General features: G+C 39.3%; 1 protein-coding gene across 1 annotated transcript in view; it reads left to right on the top strand.

Annotated features, from left to right (window-relative positions):
* The window catches only part of COL9A1 (collagen, type IX, alpha 1), a 63,712-nt gene extending 37,217 nt beyond the window's left edge, over positions 1–26,495 (top strand). Inside the window, exons 26-38 of the mRNA XM_010003278.1 lie at positions 878–922; positions 1,791–1,844; positions 1,949–2,002; positions 10,842–10,895; positions 11,620–11,691; positions 15,711–15,746; positions 15,835–15,879; positions 17,315–17,347; positions 20,422–20,568; positions 21,046–21,100; positions 22,300–22,488; positions 24,976–25,053; positions 26,245–26,495. Coding sequence (XP_010001580.1) covers positions 878–922; positions 1,791–1,844; positions 1,949–2,002; positions 10,842–10,895; positions 11,620–11,691; positions 15,711–15,746; positions 15,835–15,879; positions 17,315–17,347; positions 20,422–20,568; positions 21,046–21,100; positions 22,300–22,488; positions 24,976–25,053; positions 26,245–26,429 — 1,047 coding nt within the window. The 3' untranslated portion in view covers positions 26,430–26,495. The remainder of the gene's footprint in view (positions 1–877; positions 923–1,790; positions 1,845–1,948; positions 2,003–10,841; positions 10,896–11,619; positions 11,692–15,710; positions 15,747–15,834; positions 15,880–17,314; positions 17,348–20,421; positions 20,569–21,045; positions 21,101–22,299; positions 22,489–24,975; positions 25,054–26,244) is intronic.

The following is a 26,495-nucleotide window of genomic DNA, read 5'->3' as shown; positions in this document are numbered from 1 at the left end:
TTCTCAGATCTGAGACCCTGTGGGTATTATAGTGTGACTCCACACTAGAGCTGACTTCACTGTATTGGCTAGGACCAAACCTATTCCCCATAGGGAGCTGGAAGACCTGACCTGCTAGTCTAATGTACTTCAAATGAAAAATCATCTCCTTCTGACATTCTACTGTCTCAGAACATCTGGAATGCATCACTCTCATACTTCTTTCTGGAGGAGGGGGGTGAGGGTAGGGACTTTTCTTGCGTATCCCCTGTAGTGAAATTACAGGAAATCACTAGTGCTTTATGGGCTCTTAGAAGGCAACCCTCACATTAACTGAATAAGTTTGAAAACTGTGACAATTGTAAAAAGCTAAATAGGAACTTCCAAGAAACATTATGCTAAAAGTGTAAATGCTGTGAGGATGTAGTGAAGTAGCTGTATTTAAACAGAGTTGGGAGTAAATTTCTATTATGAAGGGAGTTCTTAATGTTGGAAGAAAATTTGGTAAATGCGTACTCGCTATGAGCTGTTGCACGGAAGTGAGGAGAGGATGAAATACCTACAAATGTATGTGATGTGTGAAATGTGTACAAAGAGAATCTGTTAAACTCTCTACCTCCAGTCTCAGAATACTGGGACTGAGAATCTATTTCTACTCTAAGCCAGAAAAAGCTATGGCTCCTCACTTTTCCATGCTTTACCAATTTATGAAGTAGGAATAATCCTCCCTATCTGCTACTTTTTAAATAGGAAAAATTCAAGCTTAGTGTGTTATTGGATAAAAGTACTTCAATATCAAGTAAAAGACTAGAAATACTTTAACAGGAGAATGATATTTTAAACTCTATTTCCTGTTCCCCTAACAACAAATAAACACTGTAAATGTTGTGTCTTCCAGGGTTTGCCAGGCTCTCCAGGTGTGAAAGGCATTCCTGGTCCAAAGGTAAATCGTCTTGAGTAGTGACTTTCTTATAATACTATATTTGTGTTTGTCAGATTCTAAAATATTCATTGAAATTATATTACATTTCTGTTGTGGTAAGGGACGAGTCTTTGGCTGAAAGAATTAAATAGATTCTTTTATCAGCTCTAGTCCTATGCCTTTTCATTATTTTTTCGCTGTGTGATGTGGTTTTCATTATTCTAGGCATTAAATAATAAGTAAAAAGACCATTTGCTTTAAAACTTATGGCAGTCATGGCTAGAAGAGGCATGTGACATGGGTACTGCACTGCAGTTTGGAATGAGTGATCTCATAATAAGAATAATATTTATAGCTGCCTTGATTTGACTGAATCACAGAGATCATTCATCATTTCTATTTATGTATCACCAAATTGCAACATCAATTTTGATTATGTTTCATAGAATCATAGAATACCAGATTGGAAGGATCATCTCATCCAAACTTTCTCAGCAAAAGCATGGTTTAAAAAAGTAATGTATGATTGAGACTATAGAATGTTTCAGATAAAAATAATTTCAGTTTAAAGTAATTGAAAAAGAAAAATAGATGTGTATTTCTGAAATTACATGTAACAATATTATCCTTTTGTGATTTGAGAGCAACAATTAAGTCTATTTGGGATTTGTCAGTATGTAAACAACAAAAGAACTGAAATCTGACTTTTGAAAAATTAATAGTAGGAATTAGGTGAAAATTAAATGAAAATCAAAATAAAGGTAGAAGTTTAAAAATGAATACAGGCTGATTTTTTTTTTTAGACCTTGTTGAGTGTTCTTATTTTTTATTTTAAAATTGAACAGTAACCCATTGGCTTGGCTAATATTTTTCATCTTTTGTCTAACAGGGTAATAGAGGTCCCCCTGGGGTGCCAGGTTTGATGGGAAATTCCGGTAAACCAGTAAGATCATTAATCTTATTCAAAAGATCTAGAAAAATGTAAAGTTTTGCATTGTGTGTAAATCCCTTTCCAAACCTGTTGCATTTTTTCTATCCCCAAAATAGGGTGAACGAGGGCCAGAGGGAGAAGCAGGTCCCACAGGACCCCGAGGACCACCAGTAAGTATTGAATAAATTTCTAACTGAGTGTATGTAATATTGCAATGTCTCAAGTTATGGTTGCTGAAGCTAACCACAAGTTTAAAATATTATTCACACAAGTGCTAATTTTTAAGGTAAATCATAGAATTATTAAAGTTGGAAGGGACCTTAAAGAACATCAAGTTCCAAGCCCCTGCCAGGAGCAGGGAACCCTACCACTAGACCAAGTTGTGCAAAACCTCATCCAACCTGGCCTTAAAAACCTCCGGGGATGGGGCAACCTCCCTGGGCAACCCATTCCAGTTCCTCATCACCCTTACAGTGAAGAATTTCTTCCTAATGTTTGACCTAAATCTTCCCTCTCTCAGTTTAAAACCATTACTCCTTGTCCTATCACCATCTTCTCTGATGAAAAGCCCCTCCCCAGCTTTCCTGTAGGGCCCTTTCAAGTACTGGAAGGTGCTATAAGGTCTCTCCAGAGCCTTCTCTTCTCTAGGCTGAACAGGCCCAATTGTCTCAGCCTGTCTTCGTAGCAGAGGTGCTCCAGCCTTTTGATCATTTTGGTGGCCCTTCTCTGGACCCTCTCCAACAGGTCTATACCCTTCTTGTGCTGAGGGCGCCAGAACTGTACACAGTATCCTAGGTGGGGTCTGACCAGAGCAGAGGGGCAAAATCCCCTCCCTGGCCCTGCTGGCCACATTTCTTTTGATGCAGCCCAGGACACAATTGGCTCTTTGGGCTCCAGCACACACTGGCAGCTCATGTCGAGCTTCTCATCTATTACCACCCCGAAGTCCTTCTCCTCAGGACTGCTCTTCAGCCATTCTTCCCCGAGCCTGTATTTGTGCCCAGGGTTGTGCTGACCCAGGTGCAGGACCCTGCACTTGGCTTTGCAAGGTATACTTTAATGCCCTTCTAGCAGGTGGATGTGCATTGTTACATAGAGAAATCCAGAAGCACATGTCCTATGACTGTCTCTGGCTTTGTTGATAAATTAAATGTTAAACCTTCATTGCTGTTATTCCGGTCTTTGTTTTTAAATATGCTGAGTAAAAACCCAAACAGAGGCAATGAGGGTGGGTGGCTTATGACACAAAGCTGAGAGCAAACTCCTGCTCTCCTACTGCAACTCCCACCACTGACAATGAAAAGCTTAAATTCACTGTCAGTAGTCTCATTCTTTAACTGTGTCAGCCTGTTAAAGAAGGTTGTGCTTTATATTACAAGGCTGAGCTGTATATTGCAAGGTTTTAAACTTCGGACTGAGCATTCAGAGCATGAATTTTTTCGGCTAGGACCTATTCCTGATGCACATAAGGTGAACGATGAGGCAAGGTATGGAAGAAAGGGGGCTGTCAGTTCTACCTAGTAAAGAAAATGGCTGGAGACTGTCCTCACCCACCTTGGTCTACCGGGGCTTGGCATGGTTTTTCTTCAAGCTGCTAAATTCCCTTAACACCTCCTCATGTCTAAAAGCAGGTGGAGGGCAATCAAATTCCATTTGGAAAGCAGTATCTTGCCAAAATTGTTCTCGGGCATTATCTAGGAAACTCTAGTTCACTGGAGACAAAAGCATGCTAAGTGTTGATCATGAATGGTCGTGGGATGCTGCCTGGGCCTGTGCCTTGGCTCTTGCTGGTTGGTTTTATGAATGTGGCTATAGTAGTGTGAATTATAGCATTTACTTCTACTTGGAAACACTGATTTTGAAGTTTCTTTCACTGGAGATTTTCCCTAACACTAGAAAGATTTGGAAGACTGGAGAAATCATTGTTGGGCAGGTAGCTTGACACAGGAAACAAATGTGCTAAGGAGAGGGAACTGATGGCATTTGCTAAGGTTCAGTGTGGAAGACAAAATGACAGTTGTTCCTGAGGCGTGCCTGGGGTTCTAGAGAGTCTGGTGGGTACAGATTTCTGATTCCTTCTAGGGTGGACCTGGCATGGAATGAAGTTACATAAAGCTGATCTAACTTCTCTTTGCTGTTAATCCTATGAGGGATGAGAGGATCCATGATTTGAAGAAAATTTTCATATACCAAAATCAGTCTGCTGACATTGACAAGGTTCCAGGCTTTGTAACCAATTGCTTTTGCAAGTTCCTCTCTTGTCTCTGGTACCCTGGGATTTTCTGATCTTCTATTGTATAGTGATATAACAGTTTTACTCATGCAGTTGTAGTGTTAACCTAATTCAGGGCTTAGAGTGTTACTGATAGGGATATATTTGCAAGGGTATTTCATGGGTCTCTGAATTAACTCTTAAACATACAGCAGCAGTCAGCCAAGTAACAGATTCAGTATTCTTATGTTTTCATCTGTGGTTTTCATTACTGTGTGCTTGATGCATTGATTCATGAGATCAGATTTATTTTAGTCTGAGTTTATGTATAAGTGCTGTGCCTACAGCAGCCTATGAGCAATATGAAAAGGGAATTATATGAGCATAGAGTTATTAGGAAGGAATACAGGCAGCTTCAGCCTCCCATACATCCAACATGCAAACATTTATTTTTGCTGTTTGTGTTTGAAAGTGTATGGTGCACTAGAAAAGGTTTTCAGCCCTGTTCTTCTTAAGCTAGTGTTTTGTACACTTTAACAGGAAAGAGAATTATAATTGAATCAGACCAAAGAAATTGCCCACTCTGATAATGCACTGTAATCTGCTAAACTATGCTTTTAATCCTTTCAATGTGAACATGAATTTACAAAATCAGCAGTCCATAGAACAGGGGTTGACATGCAAGGTTAATTATTAGTAACCCTGTAGCTGGATAGAAATACTTAATGCACATTAAATACAATGATTTTTCTGTTTATTACTATGTACACCAGCAAGATGACATAGGTATATCTTGCTTTTAGTTTCTCTGTCGTTATACAAAGTGAGCTTGTTTTGGAAAGCATTTGAAGATTAGAACAAATGCACAGAAAGAAAAAAAACCCCACACTTTTTTGGTTAATACAAAATGGAGAAAGGAAGTGAATTATTGATAATAAAGTGAGTTTGCTTGTGGAACATGAAACAGTAATCTTTCTCCTCTATAGTTCCTTTGAAGCCATAAAGAGCCTTAAATAATAACTATGTTTAGCTTCCTTCTGCTCAAGACAGGCAGCATATGTGAGTAGAATGACTGTGTTTTCTTTTTGGGAACACTGGAAAAATATTACTTCTACAGAGAAAACTAGAATGATCAGGAATTTTTGTTCAGGAAGGACAGAGTGCTGCATTATTGAAACTCAGTTACTTTTGGTCAAAGCTGAGTTTGTATTTATTTTTACAGCAGAATAAAGAATGCTTTTTCTATCTTCTGCAGCATGTACACATAGTAGATATATTTGAGATTCAGCTTTCAGGACTCTGACCTTACTTTTCCAGGAAAAAATAATCTTCCAGTTAAATAATTCTACATGCTATGATTTTTTAACTTCTATAACTCACAATTTTGAACATATGTTGAGAAAAGCTTTAAAAATTGCTCCAAATATAATTTTTCTTGTATTTTTTTTATTTTGAAATTTCCTCACAATTTTAGCATTTTATAGTTTTTGACCAAAGTTTTGTAACCAAATACTTTAAAAGCCTGAGGATTTTGTGGTTACTGTTCAGGTATTTTTCTTGTCCTTTTCCTTTCTTAATTTGAATTATCCTCTTTAGTACTTGTCTCAGTTCTTACTTCTTTACCCTTGGTTCCATTTTACTCTTTGTAATAGAAGATTCAGGCAGAAGTCAGGAGGGGCCTGGCTTCTTCCTTTGTTTTGGAAAAAAATACAATATTTTTCAGGATATGGAGAACTTGAGTTCCTGAATCTGTTGCTGCATTGCAGCAGCCTTGTGAGAGATCCTAGAATCATAGAATGTCTTGGGTTGGAAGGGACCTATAAATGTCATCTAGTCCAACCCCCCTACAATAAGCAGGGACATCTCCAACTAGAACAGATTTCTCAGAGCCCCATCAAGCTTGACTTTGAATGTCTCTAGGGATGGGGCCTCCATCACATCTCTAGGCAATCCATTCCAGTGATCTACCACCCTTGTATTCAATAACTTTTTCCTAATGTCCAATCTAAATCTACCCTTCTGTAGCTTGAAACCATTGTGCCTCGTCCTATTACATGCCCTAGTGAACAGGTCTTCCCCACCCTTCTTATAGGCCCCTTTCAGGTTTTGGAAGTTTGCTATAAGGTGTGGAGTCTTCTCTTACTCAGGCTGAACAACCCTGGCTCCCTCAGCCTGTCTTCATAAGAGGCCTCTCCAACCCTCTGATTGTTTTTGTTGCTCTTGCTCTGGACATGCTCCAACAGGTCCACATCCTTGTGTTGGCAGCTCCAGAGCTGGATGCAGTACTCCAGGTGAGGTCTCACCAGGGTAGAGTAGAGGGGTAGAATCATCTCTCTTGATCTGCTGGCCACACTTCCTTTGATGCAACCCAGGATAGGGTTGGCCCTCTGGACTGCAACTACACATTGGTGGCTCATATCCCACTTTTAATCCACTAGCACCCTCAGGTTTTTTCCACAGGGCTGCTCTCTAGCATGTCTTCCCCCAGCCTTTATTCATATCTCTGGTTGCCCCAGCCAAGGTGCAGAACCCTGTACTTGACCTTGTTGAGCCTCATGAGGTTAACCTGGGTCCAGCTTGTCCAGGTCCCTCTGGATGGCATCCTGTCCCTCTGGCATACTGACCACACCACAGGTTGGTGTCATTGGTAAACTTGCTGAGGGTGCTCTCAATGCCACTTTCCATTTCACTTACCCCTATTTTTCACATCATTTCTGGGAAAAGACAGCATGGCTGGTAGGTCCAGGAGGGCCAGGACTATAGAGGAAAGGACTTCTGCTCAATGTTTGGTGGGGAATAGCAAGGCTGACTCCGCTAATATGGATAGCAGACTGATACTTGCACTAGGGAAAAATAACACGCCTACATTTGTGTTATGTTAAAAAATTGCCTGACTTTACAGCTTCAGCTATTGCAAAAGATGTGCCTTTTGGAGAAAATTTTAATTTCAACTAGATCACAGTTTTTTGAGGAGTTACACAATGGAGCACTGTTAAGCAATCATCAGTGACTCTGTGGGACAAATTAATATTTCCATACTGTTCACCAAATAGCCTGTAGCATCCTCTGGCATAAACCATATTATTTCAGTGTTACTTAACATTGTTAAACACCTATTGGAATATAGTTGGAAGAGTATTGTTCCTAAGCAGCAGATTCAAATTTTGACCTTCTGAGAGTCTGTAAACATTTACAGTTTCACAGGGAAGGTAAGAAATGGTTGAAGAGAAGATAGCTAACTGTAATTAAAAATAGACAAACTAGTGTGTTGGAAGATTCTTACCTCACTGCTGGCAACTCTCCCTGGTAGGAAACCACTTTCAAAAGTACCATTTTAGTCTATCATTGCTTTTCCTTAGAAAACTTAAGTTGGCACCTGTGCAAAAAAGATTTTTTTGTTTTTTTTTTTAGTTTAATATTCATCTTCTCAGAACTGAAATGCAATGGGAACAATATAGAAATTTAGTCTTTTGTTTTTAAATCAAACATATTCTCCATTCCATTCTAATTGTTTTGTCAGTTAACCTTATGTTTGCTTCATGTAATGCTAACCAATCCAAGTAATTACCAAACTCATTTGTGATTTAAACCTTTCTAAGCCGATCACCATGGCAGGTGGCCCAGAGGAAACAGTTTTCAAACATCAGAATGTCATTCCTAATCAGTGGAATTTAGCCATGCTCCCTAAGCTGCTTAACCATTTTCTTTCATATTTGCTGAGATTTAGTAAGGTTTAATTTTTCATTTTGTGTCTGCAGAAAATACTGACCCCTACCCTTGCTTTTTTCATCCCTTGTTTTTCTTCAGCTATTTAACCTTTATGTTGCTTATGTTTAGAGAACACTTTCCCCATCCTGTGGTTTTGAAGTGAAAGAAGGGCTTGGCCCACTGAAGTAACCATTTATCTTGCAGTTCAATACTTGCTAAGCGAATTGTGCAAACTGTTCATATATAGGCAGACCAGCATATATATGTTGTTAAGGATTAAGGATGCAATACATGTTTCCTAACACTAGCAGTAGAGGTTAATCTAGCTGCCTAAGATTTGATACCAAAGTCCCTTCTGAGAGGTGCCTTTGTCTCTGTTCATTTATAAAGAGGGAGGCTGGAGATTACCTTGGATTTGGTACTAATATATCAGACAGCCTAAAGATAGATGAGAACATTGTTTTCAGCATTTTAATTAAGTTCCAGCTAAAAAACTTATTGAGTATTTAAAGGCAGTTATCTTTGTCTTACCTATCCAGAAAGGTATCTTTGGTTATCCTAACAATTATAACTACAATCTAGCTTTTCTATCATACTATTTTTACATCACTCCAACTGAAATAATGGGTAATTTCCCATAGTTGCTGTTGATGTAGTGGCATTGGGAGTGTGGTAGGATAAAATGTCCTTGCCTCAGTTTATATGCTATGTTCAGTTATTAGTGTTCATGTTTTGTATATATAATTTCAGAGGTGTTCTACAAATGGTGACTCATAGTTTATATTTAAGATACAGTTAAAGGAGTTAGCATTGCACACTCTGTAGCAGAGTCAAAAGAGCAAAGTGGATCTCCATCCTGCCACATAAGCTTTTTATCCAGTAAACCTAAGCCTTTAGATGGATGTGACTAAACTTTCTGACCTTGCACAGTTCTGCAATAGGTTTTTACAGGGTAGCATGTTCCTCTCTCTCACTCAGACTACACAGCCTGGCCACAACTGACCTCTGGCTATCAGTAAATATCCCAGTGTTGTTTTCTACTATGCAGTGTGGGCAATTACTTGAATAAAAAATGCACTTGTCATGGAGTTAGTGTACTAAAGCTGTCCTAGGCTTAAAGCTGTCCCAGGCTTCAGTTAACACTATAGATGCAATCAGAATGAAAGTTCTCTGCCCCTTATATTTGGCCACAGTGTCACACTTGAAGGCAACAGCAGCTATTGGGCTGCTTGTTGTGTCTAAAGCATGACACACTTAAAGAGGAAGGTATATTGCATGCTACACCTATCTCATACCATTATCCTGAGCAGTACAATTTATTGCTCTGAGAAAGGTGCAAAGGGCATCTAAAATCTCAGAAAATTTGCTATATGTTTATTCTTCTAGCAAATGCTAGTTTCTTAAAACAGTTCACTGGCACTACTATTGAATATGCTAAAAATTGGTATGATAAATATTACAAAAATGAAATTCCTAAGTAGAAGAGGGTTTATTTCAATATACACTGAATTACCTGACAAGAGATTCTAATTAGTGTTTTGATTATCTGGGCTGCTAAGTGAGATGCAAATCACCTGGGGAATAGTCTTATTATTGGTCCACTCAGTTGATCAATAGGAAATCAATAACCCCGTGAAATAAACTGTTTTAGCATGAGAAAGCATTCTGTAACTGCTTGCTGGGAATTATTCAAAAGAATAAAGTCTGCAAATTTTCAGTGAGGATGAAAACAGCCCAGACAACATAAAGGACAATCTACTGTAAATACTGTAATGTCATGTTGCATATGTTACATTCAAAGGCTAAACAGAGATCTAACAGAAGAGTGAGAGAGCCATTAAATCTTCAGTCTTTTAAATAATGTCATGGACCAATATGGTTCCAGATTTTTTTTGTGTTACATATGGTATGCTAATCACTAAAACAAAAATTCTGCATGGAATGGAAAAGCCTGTTTATGTTTGGTTCTCTGAACTCTCCAGGATACCTAATTATTTCTGGAATAGTAGAGTTTGTTTTCCTAAGGTTGTGTGAAAAGTTGTCATTGTATTTATGATCTGGTGTAAAAGGCCATGTCTGCCATCTCCTTTTATTGTTCAGTATGTCACAGTATTTTTCTTATTACAAATGAAGTATTTCTATTTAAAATTATCCATTTTATACAGTACTAGAATTCTTAAATCTGTTTTTAGCCAACACTTTCTAAGTTACATATAACAGGTTATCTACTTACATATCTAATGTATTCAGTTATTGATATTTTATTATCTTAAATGGTATATAATGCTTTTATAGCAAGGACCCTTTATGCATTCACACAGTGGAAGTAAGAAAATTGTCTCAAGTGAAACTTAGGCTTGTGTTGTGACAATGTTTGAATTTATCTGTACAGGGGAGGGTAAATGTATAAAACTTATTCAGCTGTTCTGAAAGACTTAATCGTAAGAGGCAAAACCCTTTCAAGAAAGATACATAAAAAGTTGTTTAAAATCCAAAAATTTGACTAAGTGTCAGGTCTATCCTGAGTATAGATTCAAAGGGCTGCATGAATAATTTGAGTTATAGCACTAATATGAAGATCACACTGATATGGATTTAACATAAAAATCCAGCAAAAAGCATGTTTATACTAACTTCTATTTCATCTTGCCTCTACTTTTCACATTTGGCATCATGGGCTTTTAAGTATGTGGTCACGTGGGAGTTCAGCTGGTGAAACTAAGCAAAAGCTTAAGGCAAACAGGGGCATCAGACCTGTCTTAGTGAAGTAAATGTTTGTGCCAGGTAACTTTCAGGTGCAATCCCATGGAGGGGACTTGAGTGTGCATCATCGAGCAGAATTAATTAGTTGAATCATTTAATGCCAATTAAATATTGTATGTTGTTGTTAAGAAATAACGTTTACCTTTCTCAGGAAGTTTCACTATTTTTAATGCGCATGATGATTTTGTACTAATAAATAGAAGTCTTGATTAAAACCAACTGCAAAGTAGTCTAATTCACTAAACATTAAGAAAAACAATCATACTTTATTCCTTGTTCACAGGAAATATTTCAGGAAGTAACAATGTCCTTCTGTTTCCTATAAGGGTAGCAGAGGAGAGCCAGGTCCTGCAGGTCCTCTGGGTTTACCAGGGAAATGGGTAAGCTGTTCATTTCCATATTCAGTGCTCATGTATTTTGAAGGAACTATGGCATCTACACTTATCCATTTATCCATGCAGGGGACTAAAAATAACATTAAAATGAGTGATCGTTGAAGTTTTTTTTCAGTCCTCTGTGACAGTGCTAATATTAGCAAATGCTGTTTTAAAGCATATGGAGACATGTGGGACTTCTGCTAAAAACATCCATAAGTCCTGTGATGTGCAAATCTGGGTCGCACACTCCTGTGTGGGCTACGTGTATGGGGGAACAGGAGCAGTGAAAGGCTGGCTTTCTGTTAACAGCTACGGGAACTAAGGAACAGAGCAGCTTATGAATGCTGCCTTATACCAGTGCTCCAGCAGTGTTTACACAGCAACACTCAGAAGCCAAGCTGGGGAGGTTCTGGCTGAAAGAGCCTGCTGTTACAGAGGAATGGACAAATCACAGAGTGCAAGTTCTTAGGCAGGATTTTTAATAACTAGACTGTCACCAAGGGACTAGAGGAAAGCCCTGTAAGCCATTTCTGTTATGCTTGTCAGCAGTAAAATCAGAGTAAGACACTGTTTAAAGGGCTGTATTTTGGATCAGGTCTATTTTCATCAGATAATCCTGTTAAAAGTTAGGACTGTTACAGGAGTACAATTTTCCTCCATCTGCTTGTCAGGGTATGGCTCTTATTTGTTAATTCTAAACCAGACTTTCCTTGATTTATTTCCACAGGGTCCCCAGGGTGCTATTGGACTTCCTGGACTGCCAGGTCCTCCAGGCCTACCTGGTGGTAAGGGTGACCGGGTAAGAAGTGTGCTCATATGTACAGACTGCAGTTTCATGTCAGGAGTAAATACAATAATTTGAGCACTGTTTGCAGTTTTTGCATTCATCAATGTCTGATCAAATCAATGTCAGAGAACCACTTTAGGCAATCAAGTATTCCTGTTGGGCTTGTGTGGTTTTAATACTCCTTTTTAGCAGACCATTTTCTCTGTTTACTATCCTGTTTGACTGGAAATAGTAGAAGGTATGGAATGCACATTGCATGTCTTCCTGCTTTGCCCATACCTGCACTTTCTTGCTGGAGAAATGTGAGCTGTTGTCACTTTGGATGACATCAGGGGTTGGCAAACCTGAATGGCCTTCTAGTCTGGACAGGTACGTTTTCTCAATTTGTTTAACTGCTTGAATTGAAGACAAAAGTCCCTTTTCACGCTCAGAATATCTCTGTTCTGTCTCTTTAAATGTGGTTGAGCTAAACATTAAAAGCTCTTTTGGTCTCTTCTTCCAATTTCTAATAGATTGCAATGACCAGTGTCATGTTCTGCAAAATCCCATTCTGCTATACTGTGGTCAAGGGGCTATACTGGTCCCAGTGGCTGGTATGTCTTAAACCCCTATATTAGGGTTTTGACTGCCTCTTTGTGTTTTGGCTTACATTTGCACAGTTCTCCTTTTTGTAAAAGTGACTAGAGTGGGTGATCAATGATAGAAAATTAAGGTACATGTTTCCTCCAGCATCCTAAAGCACCCATGAGCTGCTGTATTACTATTGTATTTTTGCAATTGTTCCATTTTACTTAAGGTGTTGTCCAGTGGAATTGATGCACTCTACAGATCACTAGGTATCTAAAAATTTAACTTCTTTAGTTGGTCCTTGCCATTTTTCAGGTGGAACCTCAGCTTCTGCTTTATATAGTGTTTGCCACACTGCTGGTGCTTCTTCCCCCACTCTTTTAGGGGAAGTCTCTCTGGTCAGAATATTATTTATGTATTGGTACAGTTCCACATCCTGAGAAAGTGAGGCTGTCTATAGAAGTTCAGCAAGTGCAGCATGAACAGTTGTAGGGGAATGTTTATCACCATGGGGGAGCCTGTTAAAGGTGTAATGTATACCTTCCCAAGTAAATGCAAGTTTCTCTTTATCCTGCTGCTGCAAAGGGACCATAAATTACAGATCTCTCACATCTTGTACCGTCATCCATGGATGCGCAGCTGCTCATTGCATGGTGGTTAAAGTTGCATTATCAGTACTGTGCTGGCATGATCTGTTGGCAGGCACCATCTCCCTGTCTGGCCTTCAGACTGTCCAGACAGGTGATTTTTATGGGGAATGGGTTCTGGAAATAATATGCCAATTTTCAAGTCTGCTTCTATGTCATTTCTTACTGTGGCACATGGTAAATTTTTGAATCAGGGAGTGCAGGGACTGCACAGATTATGCAGAACTTACTCTGTGTCTCCAGAATCAATTAGTGATACTACTTGTCATCCTGCTGACTATGCCAAGTTGTTGCAGGGGAGATTTTAACTGCTTGAAGAACCATCACCAAAGGTATCAGCAAAAATGTTTTTATTGAAATACAGTGTTGTAAAAGGGAAACTTAATGAGGTTTGATGGCAAAGTTCAGTCTATTACTTACTGCAGACAACATAATAATAATTCAAAGTTACGAAGACAAAATCTCAGTGCACTATAAGGCAAGGTTATGTGTGATATTGGTCACTTACCAAAGATCCACAGCTGGTAAGGGATCTCTCGGCCTAAAAGAGTCGCCTTGAGAGGCATCCCAGCTCAAGAGATCACTGCCATGCAGCGAGCTGCTTAGTAGAGAGATCTCAAAGAAGGCTCACCCAGACTGTCATATTTATGGAATGAAGTGGTTGGGGTCATACTCAAATTACGTGCAATGGAAAAGGTAAGCATGAGACTCCTTGTGCCCACAACTTTCTTTGGTCCTTGACAAATGAATCTTGGAAGAACCATTCACATGTTAATCACATAGTTCTTTTCATCAGTGCTTACCATGTCACCCTGTTCCTGTGCAGTATTTCAGAGACTAGGCTGGAAGTAGAGAAGTTCTTGGCCTGGTTACAACCTACGCCTTTACCTCCTTTGGAGGGAGCCTGAACCAAACTGCCACTAGTTTGGTCAAGGAGTTGAGTGCATCTATCTCACACCTACCATACTATAGCAGAGATAGCAATACAAAACAGTTGTATAACAGTGGATCATGCTTCAGTGAACCTTGTGGAGTAGTTATGCAAGCAGGTAATGGATGATGGCCAAACCCTTTGCTGGAGACATTAAAAATCTGCCTGGACAAGTTCCTGTGTGATGTACTCTAGGTGACCCTGCTCTGGCAGGGCGTTGGACTAGATGATCTTTCGAGGTCCCTTCCAACCCCTAGGATTCTGTGATTCTATGAAACCCAGCATCCACCACTTAAACTGTTTTTGATTCACATAGTTTGATTTGGTTTCAGGCATTCTGGTTCTGTCTTTGTAAATTAAACACCACCAGGGCAAGACCCAGACCTTGGCACTAGAATGTGATCCTTTACCCTGTTAAGTAGTGTAGCCCCTAGTATGGTTTTGGCTAATGCCAACTAGCAGTTTCCCTAGCAAATCCTGGGCATGATGCGGGATGGCTTTTTTACAAATAGACAACAAGTATGTAAAAAAAAAAGTCTGTTTTCATAATTTGATATCTTACCCTATCGTCTCCTTTGAAATCTTGGAGGTTTATGTAGAATAAATTCAGATAGTTTCAGCAGTCATTTTTGTTTGCTAATACAAATATTACAGTTTCACAAAAGCAAAAGCTTCTTCCATCTCAATCTTATCTGTTGGAAATTTTGTTGCTCTAAAGAAGAGTAAGAGGAGAAAAAGAAGCTGAAAACTATGTTAGGTTGGAAATCAATGTCTTTTTGTGTGAGCAATTGGAAAACCTTAATAAGGCATGATTTTGAGAACACTTCAGATGAAATAGTTTCAGCACTGTTTGATAAAGTTGGAATGTTAGTAGGCCTGTGATTTCCCCTGCTTAGCTTTGTGGCTAATTTAGTATTGGCTTTTGGCCTCAGGAAGAGGAGAAACATTTGGAATTCATTAAACTGTAGATGTAACACTGGTTTTTGTGCCTGTACCTTATGTGAATTAAATGGATCACTGAAATGGGAGAGAAAATGTTATATCCCTTGTCTGTTTTAGAAAAAAAAATATTTATGTGGCTACAGTTCTTTTGGAGTGTACATGTTTGAATGTGCAGACTGCAAAGAACAAGTGTGATTTATTTTCTAACAGAACAAAAATACTAAGGTTTTCTTGAATAATATAGTCTTCTACAAATGAAATACACTATAGAAATACATTTCATATATTTTAAATGAATCAGGTCATTAATTTAGTCCTCTTTGGTTCCTGCCTGTCCACACTGGTACGTTTTTTTATAGGATTCTAAGATAAAGCATAATAATTTTATTATTCTTTTAAAGAAATATTGCCTTTAAGATACAAGCCATTCAGCATTGACTGTAACAATCAGAATTCTAGACAAAATTCTGCTTAAAAATGTTGACAATTAAACAGCAAGCGAGACAAGATTGTGACTGAACTTGTGGATGTCTCAGTGTGCTTACCCCATGTTAGTAGGGCTGATAGAGCCTGCAGTAATATGGAATACTTAATAAGGCTAGAAAAACTGATTCAATTACTAGATTTTTCTACTTGTATCTTCTAACCTATTTGCAGAGATTTGTAGCAAATGCAAGAGCATCTGCCATGTAAAGGGGAGATCTAGAGTCTTGACAACCAGTGTGGCAATGGGTTATATGTTCCATGCTATTACTTACCTTCACTCTGTCACCTTAATTATATAGTAAGATTCAAGTGCTTTCATTGTCATTCTTAAAAATGTGCAGCTTTAAAGGTGGCTTGCATTAATTCTGGATTGTAAGGAGGATTGAAGATAATTTAGTATGCTTTTTGAGCCTGCATTCAAATTCTGAATATTTTTTTTTTTTTTTTTAACCTTCTAGGGCTCAGTGGGTGAACCAGGACCTAAGGGTGAACAAGTAAGTCGTGTTACAGATCATGGTACAAATGCTGCAGTACATTACGTTGACTAAATTTGAATGCTGACAATATGTCTCTTTGATGTAGGGTGCACCTGGAGCAGAAGGAGATGGAGGAGAAAAGGGTGACTTAGTAAGGCATTATTTTCTCTTTTCCTGATAAATTATTTTGTTGTCTTAAGTTAAAACTTTAAAAGTATTGTTGGAGTGCTTCAAGCATATGGTTTGGTCATTGAGGAAATAGTTTAATTCAGGTCAAACAGGAGCACAGATAATAAATAACTCAGGCATGATGGAAATATTTTGTATTGCCTTTATCTTTGGAAATAAGATGTAGTAATTGTCTGTTAGGGAGAATGGTCTGGGAAGAGTCTTTGGCACTGTGATGTTGCTGGAGGAAAGTATATTCACCACAGGAGTGTGACATGTTGTGAATTAATATGGGTAATGCCTGCAACATGTGCCCTTGGGTAAAGAGGATTTGTTTTCTTACGTGAGGTGCAATGTACTAGTCCAGTTGCTCCTATAGGGTCCCATCCAGCAGAGCCAGAACTTGATCTTTCCAAAGGAAGCAAACTGCTGGCTATTTAAAAAACAGTAGTCAGGCTGTGTGCTGAAAGTGAGCACTCTGCAGTTCTGAAAGGCTTTTAAAGTTAATTAACAGCCCTAGTGAGCTAGATGTCCAGTAATATAGCTATACCATCCCTACAGATTCCCAGGAAGCAATGTTCAAGTTCAAGTGTGTTTCCAGTTAGTCTGTTTTTAAACTGGTAACAGTTGTTGTTTCTGTTTCAGTGATGGCCTGTTCATAAATGGACAAAGTGACTTTTCTGAACTTTTAGAAAGAAATGATTTCACCAATGAAATTTAGGAACTGGGTAAATTTTCAGGAATCTCTCCAAGAGTAATATGAAAATACCAAAGAAGAAGAGTTACTTTAGTTCATTGTGGATTACAAGATATTTAAACTTTTTTAAAATCCAATTCAGAGGGAATACTAAAAACTTCTGCACAGTGGAGCTGATATTCTCAGTCAAGCAACAGTGGGATCTCAGGGTGTTTCAAGCCTGGAGCCAGGTTGCTGGGAAGAGGAACTTCTAGGGATTTGACTTCTTTAGAGCACATTGGGTAGACACCTGCTAGGTTTCTGTTGCCTTTTTTTTTTTTTTTTCCAGGGCTGCCCTGTAAACACTGTAAAATATTTGTAATTCTGTCAAACCAGAAAATTCTGATTAAATAATGCTTCCTCTAAATATTTCCAAGCAATCTACTATCCAAGATTGTTTTGTGTTGTAGCTGTCATTTCAGAAGTTAGAGCCATGTGTCTAATTCTAAGATAAGCAATGCAAACCAAATGAAATAAACATGCTTTATTTTCTCCTTACAGAAATGTTTTTGAGAAAGGACTTTTACAAAAAAATTTAGTTTTCTTTTTTGAGATGCAAGCTTGCATAAACCAACTAAATATGTGAACTGCTTTTTTTATACGGAATTTGTTTTTACTGCATTTGTAATCTATAAGATAATGGATACTCTCTTCTAATATTGTTTGTCTTATTTTTGCTTAGGGTGATATGGGATTACCAGGGGTAAAGGGAACTGTAAGTATAACGAATAGCACTGCTACAGAAATACAGAGATCTAGTTGATCAGATAAATGGTTTTCTGATTTAAGAAAATACAAATACTGAGCTGAGCTCTTTATTGCAGTTAAATTGAATGTGTTTCAACAGTGTTTCTTCTCTTTAAATTTTGAATACAGTTAATATTAAAATTAATAGCTTTGGAAAGGAATGCATGTCCTGAATTCTAGGCTCCATGAAAGAGAAGCATCATTCAGCAGCAGTTTTTCTCGCCAACTAATTTTTTTTCTTTTTCCTTTTTTTTTTTTTTTTTTTTTTCTAAGGAAATGAGTGCACCCTTTGTATAGTAGATGTTGTATAGAAAGGAGGCTCAGTGAAGTGGCTGCATGCAGTTTGTAATCTCTGCACTGTGAAAAAGCTGGCAGCAGGACTGTGATGCCTGTAAAAGCAGAACTATTTATGGCCCTACATTTTTTTCTTTTCTTTATTTATTTAAGATAGCTTTGATGTGAAAGGTGAACAGAAGCTTGTATGTCACAAAAAAAAAAAAAAAAAAAAAAGGAAAAAAAAAAAAATTTGAGAGCTGCTGAATGCATTCTTTTATTTCAGGATGACTGAAGAGTGAGATTGTTACAGCAGCTGACAGTTTGGGCTATGATATTAACATGTCAACAGTTCTGCCTTCAGGGAACTGAGGCTATGCTTTTTTTCTCAGTGGCCTCTGTGACTTCAGGTCTAAGTTAGAGAGTGTGTAGCACTGCTGATCAAGATCTTACAAGAAGCACATGAGGAAGAGAGTAGAGCAGAAACCCACAGTTCTATCTCCCTAGATTTTAAAAATCCCTTTCTCTTGACAAGACCTTGCAGGTCTTGTTACCCTAGTGGGTACATATGCAGGGATGAGTAATCCCCCAGGGAACCTGATAACTGACCAGGCTGGGCATGAAAGGAATGATGGCTTCCTGATTGTATAGTTCACAAAGGGAATTTTGCTGTCTTCTTAAAATATCCATTGAAGTATGTTCTTTGTGTTTTCTTCTGTCAAGGTAGTTTTGCTTGAGGGTAGGAAGGCTCTACAGAGGAACCAGGACAGGCTGGATCGATGGGCTGACAGCAATTCTATGAGGTTCAACAAGGCCAAGTGCCAGTTCCTGCACTTCAGTCAGAACAACCCCCAGCAGCACTACAGGCTTGGGGAGGAGTGACTGGAAAACTGCCCTGCAGAAAAGGACATGAGGATGTTGGCTGATAGCTGTATGAACATGAGCCAGCAGTATGAATAGGGGGCCAAGAAGGTCAACAGCATCCTGGCCTGCATCAGGAATAGCATGGCCAGCTGGAGTAGGGAAGTGATTGTGCCCCTGTACTTGAGACACTGGTAGGGCCACACCTTGAGTGCTGCGTTCAGTTCTGGGTCCCTCACTATAAGAAGGACATTAAGGAGCGTGTCCAGGGGAGAGCTACCAAGCTGGTGAAGGCTCTGAAGAACAAGTCATATGAAGAGTAGCTGTGGGAACTGGGGATGTTTAGTTTGAAAAAGAAGAAGCTGAGGGGAGGTCTCATCACCATCTATAACTACCTGAAAGGAGGTTGTAGGGAGGCGAGTGTTGGCGTCTTCTCTCAAGTAAATAACGACAGAACCAGAGGAAATGGCCTGAAGTTGCAGCAGGGGAGATTTGGATTGGATATGAGGAATGATTTCTATACTGAAAGAGTGGTCAGGCACTGGAACAGCCTGCCCAGGGAGGTGGTTGGAGGTATTCAAGAAATGTGTAGATGTGGCACTTCAGGGCATGAAGTGGCTGAGATTGTGTGGTTTTGTGTTTTTTTTTTGTTGTTGTTGTTGTTGTTTTTTTTGTGGAGTGTGTGTGGTTGGTTGTGTTTGTTTGTTGTGGGTTTTTTTTTCTTTTATGCTGATGATTGGACTCGGTGATCTCAGAGGTCCTTTCCAAGCATGACAATTCTGATTCTGTGAGATGCGGCACGGATGGAACTGAAATGGCTCCATCTTGTGGATTTAACTGATACCACAGTCGAGTAATTTGTTCCTGAGCATCTCTTTCAGCGGGTGGTGGTTTTTTTCTTTTCCTCCAGTAGATTTGGGAAGGCATGAATATGTGGATTTTTTTCTTTTAATTACTTTTTTTGTTTCGCTTGTTTTGGATTTTATTTTTTTTTTTTTGGGGGGGGGGTTTAGTTATTATTTTTCTTTTTCGTACTACTATTAATTAATAGTAATAAAATAACTGGCATTAAAAGTACTCAGAGGTGCCTGTTGGTATAGGTCTTACTCTGCATGATGTTTACCACTTTCAGCAAATTTACTGGAGCAGAAGCTATAGCTTTATTTACTAAATGTACTTAACTGGACATGTTGATGTAGCCATAAAAATCCTTTCCTCCCCCAGGGGTCAGGATACATACACCAATAAAATAACTCTTTCTACTCCTTCCCTGAGTGAAATAAGCTGGCACTAGTTTGTCAGTTTGTCAGCCTCAGTTTGTGTGAGGATGTTCCTTCCCCTGTGCCAGCAAACTCAAGCATAGGCACTAGAACCTGTGAGCAGCAAGCTCTGGCTCAGACAGATGTAAACAAAGCAGAAATGTGTGTTCCTAAGCAGCCTGGAGTTAGACAATACAGGCTCACACGATGGTACTCTTTATGAAAGGCATTTGGAGCAAAGGAAGGAGCTGGATTTTTTGTAACTTAAGAAGGACTTAATGTCTAGAATAGTTGCATGTGACATGGATGAGAGCAGAAGTAGAAAGCAAGTATAGAAGATCTGTTCCTTGACAAAAAAAACCCTAATGTCTTGTACCTGTGACTATGGATGCTAAGTTGCCACTTTTGACAGAATATCTTACTTATCCACTTTTCCCCTTTAAGTGAGGAAAACAGACCTCTTTTAAAGTTTATAAATTACACAACTGCTGACTCCAGTTGCTTATTTAAAAAGAAGCTGTTCAACAACTCTACATTCCAGAGCTCATTCCTTTGCATTTGCAGATAGCTCCTGTTACCATTTTGGTATGTCAGAATGAGTCTAACACTACTATAGCAGTCCACTGAAATTCCTCTCTTTGATTGTCAGGTTGGTAATCCTGGAGAGCCTGGTTCCCGTGGGCCTGAGGGAAGCCGGGGACTGCCTGGCATGGAAGGGCCACGAGGCTCACCTGGCCCACGAGGCTTGCAGGGTGAACAGGGTGCCCCAGGTCTGCCTGGCAGCCAAGGCCCAGCTGTAAGTACTAGTTTCATGTAACTGGTATTTCTTGAGCACGCAGCTGTCACTCGCACCACTGCTTTTCTTGCATCAGGAGATGTGTACACAGGCAAAATCCAAATACCACAGTGGAGTTTGAAATACACTGTACCTCACAACAGACACACTGATGGACCAGAGAAATCTTAGGCTTGTATACAGTCAGGTCCATGGCTCCTCAGCTTTCAGTTCAGTTCTATTTTCTTACTCCCACCCCACTGCTGTAGTGTGAAGCTACCACGTCTGATACACAGGTGCCTCACACATGGTTTCTACTGGATGTATCATGTGTAGTATCTACCTTGATAGTCAAATTACTTCAGCTGGAATAGTTGCAGTTTCAGGGACTGGAACATCTTTTATTGACCACCAGTATTTTTTACATCAGGCACACTTAGAAAATGTATTGCAATATGAACTGTTTTTTAAAAAAAACTATTTTTTTTTAAATCCTAGGGAAAAGAACCAACCGATCAGCACATTAAGCAGGTTTGCCTTAGAGTTATGCAAGGTAAATATGCAAAAAAGTAATTGTTGTTTCATGTGCGTTTAAATCAGGATAATCTACTGCTGTGGAGGCAAACAAAATTTTCCCAGTCTTATCCAGAACAAATAGCATGGTCTCAGCAGGAGACCTGGCAGAAAAACTTTGTAGTTCTAGTTGAAGCTGTTTTCATTCATCCTCTTGAGAGCCCCTACAATTTTCAATACTGTCATACTTAATAAAAAAATTTAAAAAAAAATGTAAAAAAAATCAATCCATGTGGGTCTCTGGAACCTTCTCAGCTTAAGGACTATCATAACTGAAGTTCAGCTCCTGAGGAAGCTTTGCCCACAGATTGCTATCCCCAGTCTTCCTCATGTATCTGCTAGCAGTAGTTCCTGTTTTATTTCAGATCCTGCGCACCACCCTGCCCCCCACCCCTCATCTTAACTTTTCTTCGTTGCAGCACAAAATAACTAGTCTTGCCAAGTCATGCAGACTTTATACAAATGTCATATGGAGTTGTGTGTGGCTGTGTCCAGAGGAAGTTATTTCTAAGGCATTCTTGGAGGATGGATTTAAGTCTAGAATAGAAACTTCAAGCAAAGAGAGGACTGCTCTCAAGCTGTTATAGCAGTGGCCTGTAAGGGGGAAGAGGAAAAGAGAGTAGCTAGCTTAGATCACTCCAAGGAATGGCATGCTGATCCTATGCCTAATGAAGAGAAAAGCTCCTGCTGATTTTCCTTAAGAAAAGATCAACATAAAATTTTCAGGTTTTTTGTCAAACTTGAGCTCATGAGCACCAATTTGAGGGGTTTTGTTCATCTGAAAAAGAAGGCTTTGACTTTGTTTGCAGGCCAATGTAGATGACTGCTGACATGCTTTTCAGCTGTTCCTTCTTGCAAAGAGGGATCTTAGTAGGGATTAGCAAGTGAGAGATAACTGCTATTTTAAGAGGAAGCAAATGCATGAGTAAGTTTTCTTACTAGATGGCTGAATTTAAATTACATAGAAAATTATAATGACATTTCTAAACAAACCATATACTTGCAAGTCATTTCAGCTTGCAAACATTAGATATTTAAAATGTATGCTTCAGAGTGTACCTATGCAGTTTCCCTCTAGTAGCACTAAGATAATACCTTAGAATCATAGAATCACTTAGTTTGGAAAGACCTCCATTCAGGTCCACTTACTGCTTAATTCTGTCCTTATGTCCCTTGCAGAACAACTAGCTCAGCTGGCAGCCAGTCTTAGGAGGCCAGAATTTGGTGCTCCAGGTCTTCCTGGCCGACCAGGACCACCAGGTGCTCCAGGGCCTGCTGGTGAAAATGGCTTCCCAGGACAGCTTGGGCCTCGTGGTTTACCTGGTCTTAAAGGTCCCCCTGGTGAGATTGGCCGTAAAGGTCCTAAAGGTAAGAAATTCTCCAGATTTTTTTATGTGTGCGTTTTTTTGTTTGTTTCAGTTTGGTTTGTTTGTTTGTTTGGGTTTTGTTGTTGTGTTGGTTTTTTTTATGAGGTTTTGGATGTACATTGTACACATTGTTTCCTGTAACTGTTCCCTCAGTTGCCCCAGTGATTAAAGAGCACATTGGCCTGGCCTCAGCAAGTCTTGTTTATAAATCTGTATTTTGTCATCAAATCATTTGTACAATATAAGAAAGGACAGGCATCTGCCTTGAACTAGTAGTGAGCAGCTGAGTCAGATTCTTAATTTTCCCTCTCATGGACTTCTGAGGTTTGTGTTTTTCATTTGCTGAAAAGTTCCAGCAGTGACTCTCTTTTTCCTCCACTCAGTCTGTTTATGGACCTCACTTCCTCGTGACCCCAAAAGTGAAGATAAACAGTCAGCTTAATTTACTAATCTCTAGCCCAATTTTCTGAGTCTATCCAGTTACAAGTGACTGATAACAATATCTGCCTCTTTCATTTGAAATCATTGCACCATGCACCACAATCTATTGATTCTTTGGCAAGAACAAATCCATAATAAAATTTACTGTCTTTATACTTTATAAAAAAACCTTGATCTAAATTAATCTCTTTTGTTCCTGACTAGAGAGGGCTTACACACCTCCAGAGGATTCTATAGTAGAATTTTCTGCAAAGTCTTATGACCACTATGTATGAGTTTCTACTCAGCAGTGGTTTCAATTTGTTTTCTTGAGGAAAGGTTTTATTTAAAAATTGTATTTCGGCAGAAAGCTTATCTGTTGCTGGATTGGAGCATTTACTTTTGTCTCAAGTTTTATTTGAAATTGAAATTGGGAAAACCTTTGAGAGAAGGAATAGAATAGAAACACAGCAAATGCTAACAACATTGTTGGTTGTTGGAGCTCTGCTACTGTTTTAATTTAATGTAATGTCATCTGTATTCACAGAAGCAACAAAAATGGAGATAGAAAGGTGATACAATATGCTAGATTTGATTAATCACACAGCAGTGTCCACTGTATTCATATTAAAAATATATATAATCTATAGAGCATACAGAAACAATCCAAACAAGCAAAATGCTTTGTTTCCATCAGATCCCAAGTTACCTTACAATAAATCTTGAAATACAATTACAGATGAAGAAAAGTGGTGAATGCTCCCATATGCAAGAGCTGCCATGACGGTGCATGGCAGGCACCCTGACAAATATCTCAGTGCTTCACTCTGAGTTCCTGGTAGTTGCCAGAGTTTTGCAGAGGACACAGGGATCAACAAAGTCAGTTTGGGAAATTATCTGAGATGGGGGTGAGAGGAAAAGGTAGCTAGGATGTGGTAAAAGAGAAAAGGAGGAGGATGTTGGGAATGGTTTAGAAGGGCATGATGAAGAGGAGAAAGAAACACAACGTGTTATCATGAGACAGAGCAGAAGATATAAAAGAGTCAAGCTTGAGGAAGGATGTTAGTGACTTTAATGAGCAATCTGGGGTAGTGAAGGAGGGCAGAGTCAGAAATAAGAAGCTTGAGAGGTAATCAGCAGTAAACACTATTCCAAAGTGCTGAGCAGCTGGAAATAGCAAAAGTGTACCCAGATAACCTGGCATTGGTGCTTCCAGTAGCTGCATTTACAAAGACAGGCTGAATCTCCATGCTGACTAGGCAGTCTGAAGAGCAGAGGCAGGATTCCTCCTTTAGTTAGTACCACATGTGCATCTTGCAACTTGGACTCTTGTACAGACTCTTGTGTTTCTTTAGATAGCTTCCTTGTGTTCTACTGTGCCATTTCGAGGCAAGCCTCAAACTTGACAGTCTATTCCAACTCTTCTCACTGCATTACAAGAAAGCATGGAAGTAAAAAGTAGCTTTCTTTTACTGGGACACTTCTTGTTGGGAGCAACATGTAAGTTTGAAGAAAAGCTGGACACCCTCCAAAGAGAAGTCTCCATAATACCAATATACAAGAACAAAGTCCCTTTTTTTTTACTGTTACAAATGTCTTATGTGGGTGTAAACAGTGATGTGTACAAGCCAGCTTCTCTTTTCTCCTCTGCACCAGCTGATTCAAGGACCAGCACTTGAGAATTTTCACTTACTAGAGGAGTTCACATGGTCTTGCAAAAGCCATTTGCCAGTAACCTTAGTCAGTATTCCAAAATAGCCTGTGTAGTTCTGTGAGTTTGGTTTATTTCTGTTATATAGCCTGTGACATATTTCATGTGGTACTGTTCAGCCTGGGGTGTTTTTTTCCCCCTTCAACGTGTCTACTGCTAAGTATAAATCAAATGGGAGAAAAATCCAAACAAACCCCAAACTTCTTACAAAGACGTGTCAGGACACCAGTCAAAGATGTTAAGACTATATACAGACACCTGAATTATTTGCTTATTTACTGTTTACCTCTGAGAGGGAACTTACTGAAAGTAATACTCCAAGCAGGCTGTAACAAATATTTCCTGAATTTGCTTTAGGTGAACCAGGAGAACGAGGAGAAAGAGGATTTCCAGGCAGAGGACTGAAAGGTTACCCTGGACCAAGAGGTCTTCCAGGTAAATATAACGAAGATAAGAATAAAGAAGAAAATATGTAGTAAAAATTTATTCAGAACTGATACCCCAAGATGCTCTGAAAAGACAAAGGGTGTCCACTAAGCAGTACACTTCCAAATAACAGTACTTGTGAATTTTTACTTCATAGGTAATAATACATTCCCAAATCAGAATTAAAAGCTCTTTTACTAAAGAGCTACCATGCCATTTATCCCACTGTAGAAAGATTAGTAAAAATTTATACAAAGCATTGAAAAAAAAGTACTTTATATAAGTATTTATTTATATGTAAAAATAAACAAAAAGTACTGGTTGCAAACCCCAGATAATCTCATTGGCAGCCACAGCAGTCTTAAGCACCTCCCATCGTAATTTAGGCCATTCAAATTACAATTCTGCTTTGTTTTAATGGTAGTTAAGTGCAATGTTATGTAACAGGGATCCAGGGCAGGTTCTTGCTGGTAAGTGCAGCACAACTGGCCTCTAGTGGCAACTGAAGGAAATGAAACATTTCCATCGGTATCTCTCCGCAAAACGTTTCAGTGTGTATATATGTAGACAAAAACTACCAAAAAATTGTTCTCTTTGTAAAAAGGGAGGGAAAAAAAAAATCAGTTGAGTATGTGCTGATACCTAGGATCTGGGTTTGAAACCCGAACCTGTCTTCTTTGGAAATTTATTTTTGGAAGAGGGTTACTAAAAATCACTGTCCTTCATCCCTTCAGTGAAGATTTAAAAGTAAAAAATACTTTACTACTCAGCAGTTCCACTCTGTAAATCTATTTCCCCTACACATCTGAGTGGAAACTAAAAATAAATTCCTGGTGTGTCTCTTACTGGAGTGCTAACATAACTCTGGAGCAGTGAGTAGCATGTACATCCTCATATGCATAGCCAACAGTGCAGTGCTGCCATCAGTTGGCCTGCAAAGCTTTTTGCAGCAGCAGACCTGCTCCGGTGTAATTGCAGAGGGTTGAGTCTGAAGTGTCGCTGCTGCAGCTCTGTGAACACAGCCTGGGCATCTGTGGTAGGAAAACTGTTCCTCTAAGCAGGCACCTCTCTGGGGAATCCACTGAGAGCAGTGCAACGATGTCTTCATACAGCTTCTAAGAACAGGACGTTCAGTAAAGCTACATGTGTACTATGCAAGTCATGTGCTGCCTGTTTTAAGACCTGTATCCACTTTTCCAGGTGAACCAGGCAAGGCCAGCTATGGCCAGGAAGGCCGTGATGGTGAGCGAGGCCTGCCTGGGGCAGCCGGTCAGCCTGGGGTTCCTGGTCCTCCTGGCCCTCCTGGCCCTCCTGGGTACTGTGAGCCAGCGTCTTGCAGAGTGCAGGCAGGACAGAGGGCTGGTAAGAACATGAAGGGGCCATGAACAGGCAATGCAAGTGCCACAAGATATCAGCATTAATTGACTCTCTGCACAAACAGCTGAGAAAAA

The sequence above is a fragment of the Chaetura pelagica genome, unplaced genomic scaffold (genome assembly GCF_000747805.2).
Source record: "Chaetura pelagica isolate M959 unplaced genomic scaffold, ChaPel_1.0 scaffold150, whole genome shotgun sequence".
Classification (NCBI taxonomy): Eukaryota; Metazoa; Chordata; class Aves; order Apodiformes; family Apodidae; genus Chaetura; species Chaetura pelagica.
This window is presented reverse-complemented; position numbering and strand designations above follow the sequence as displayed.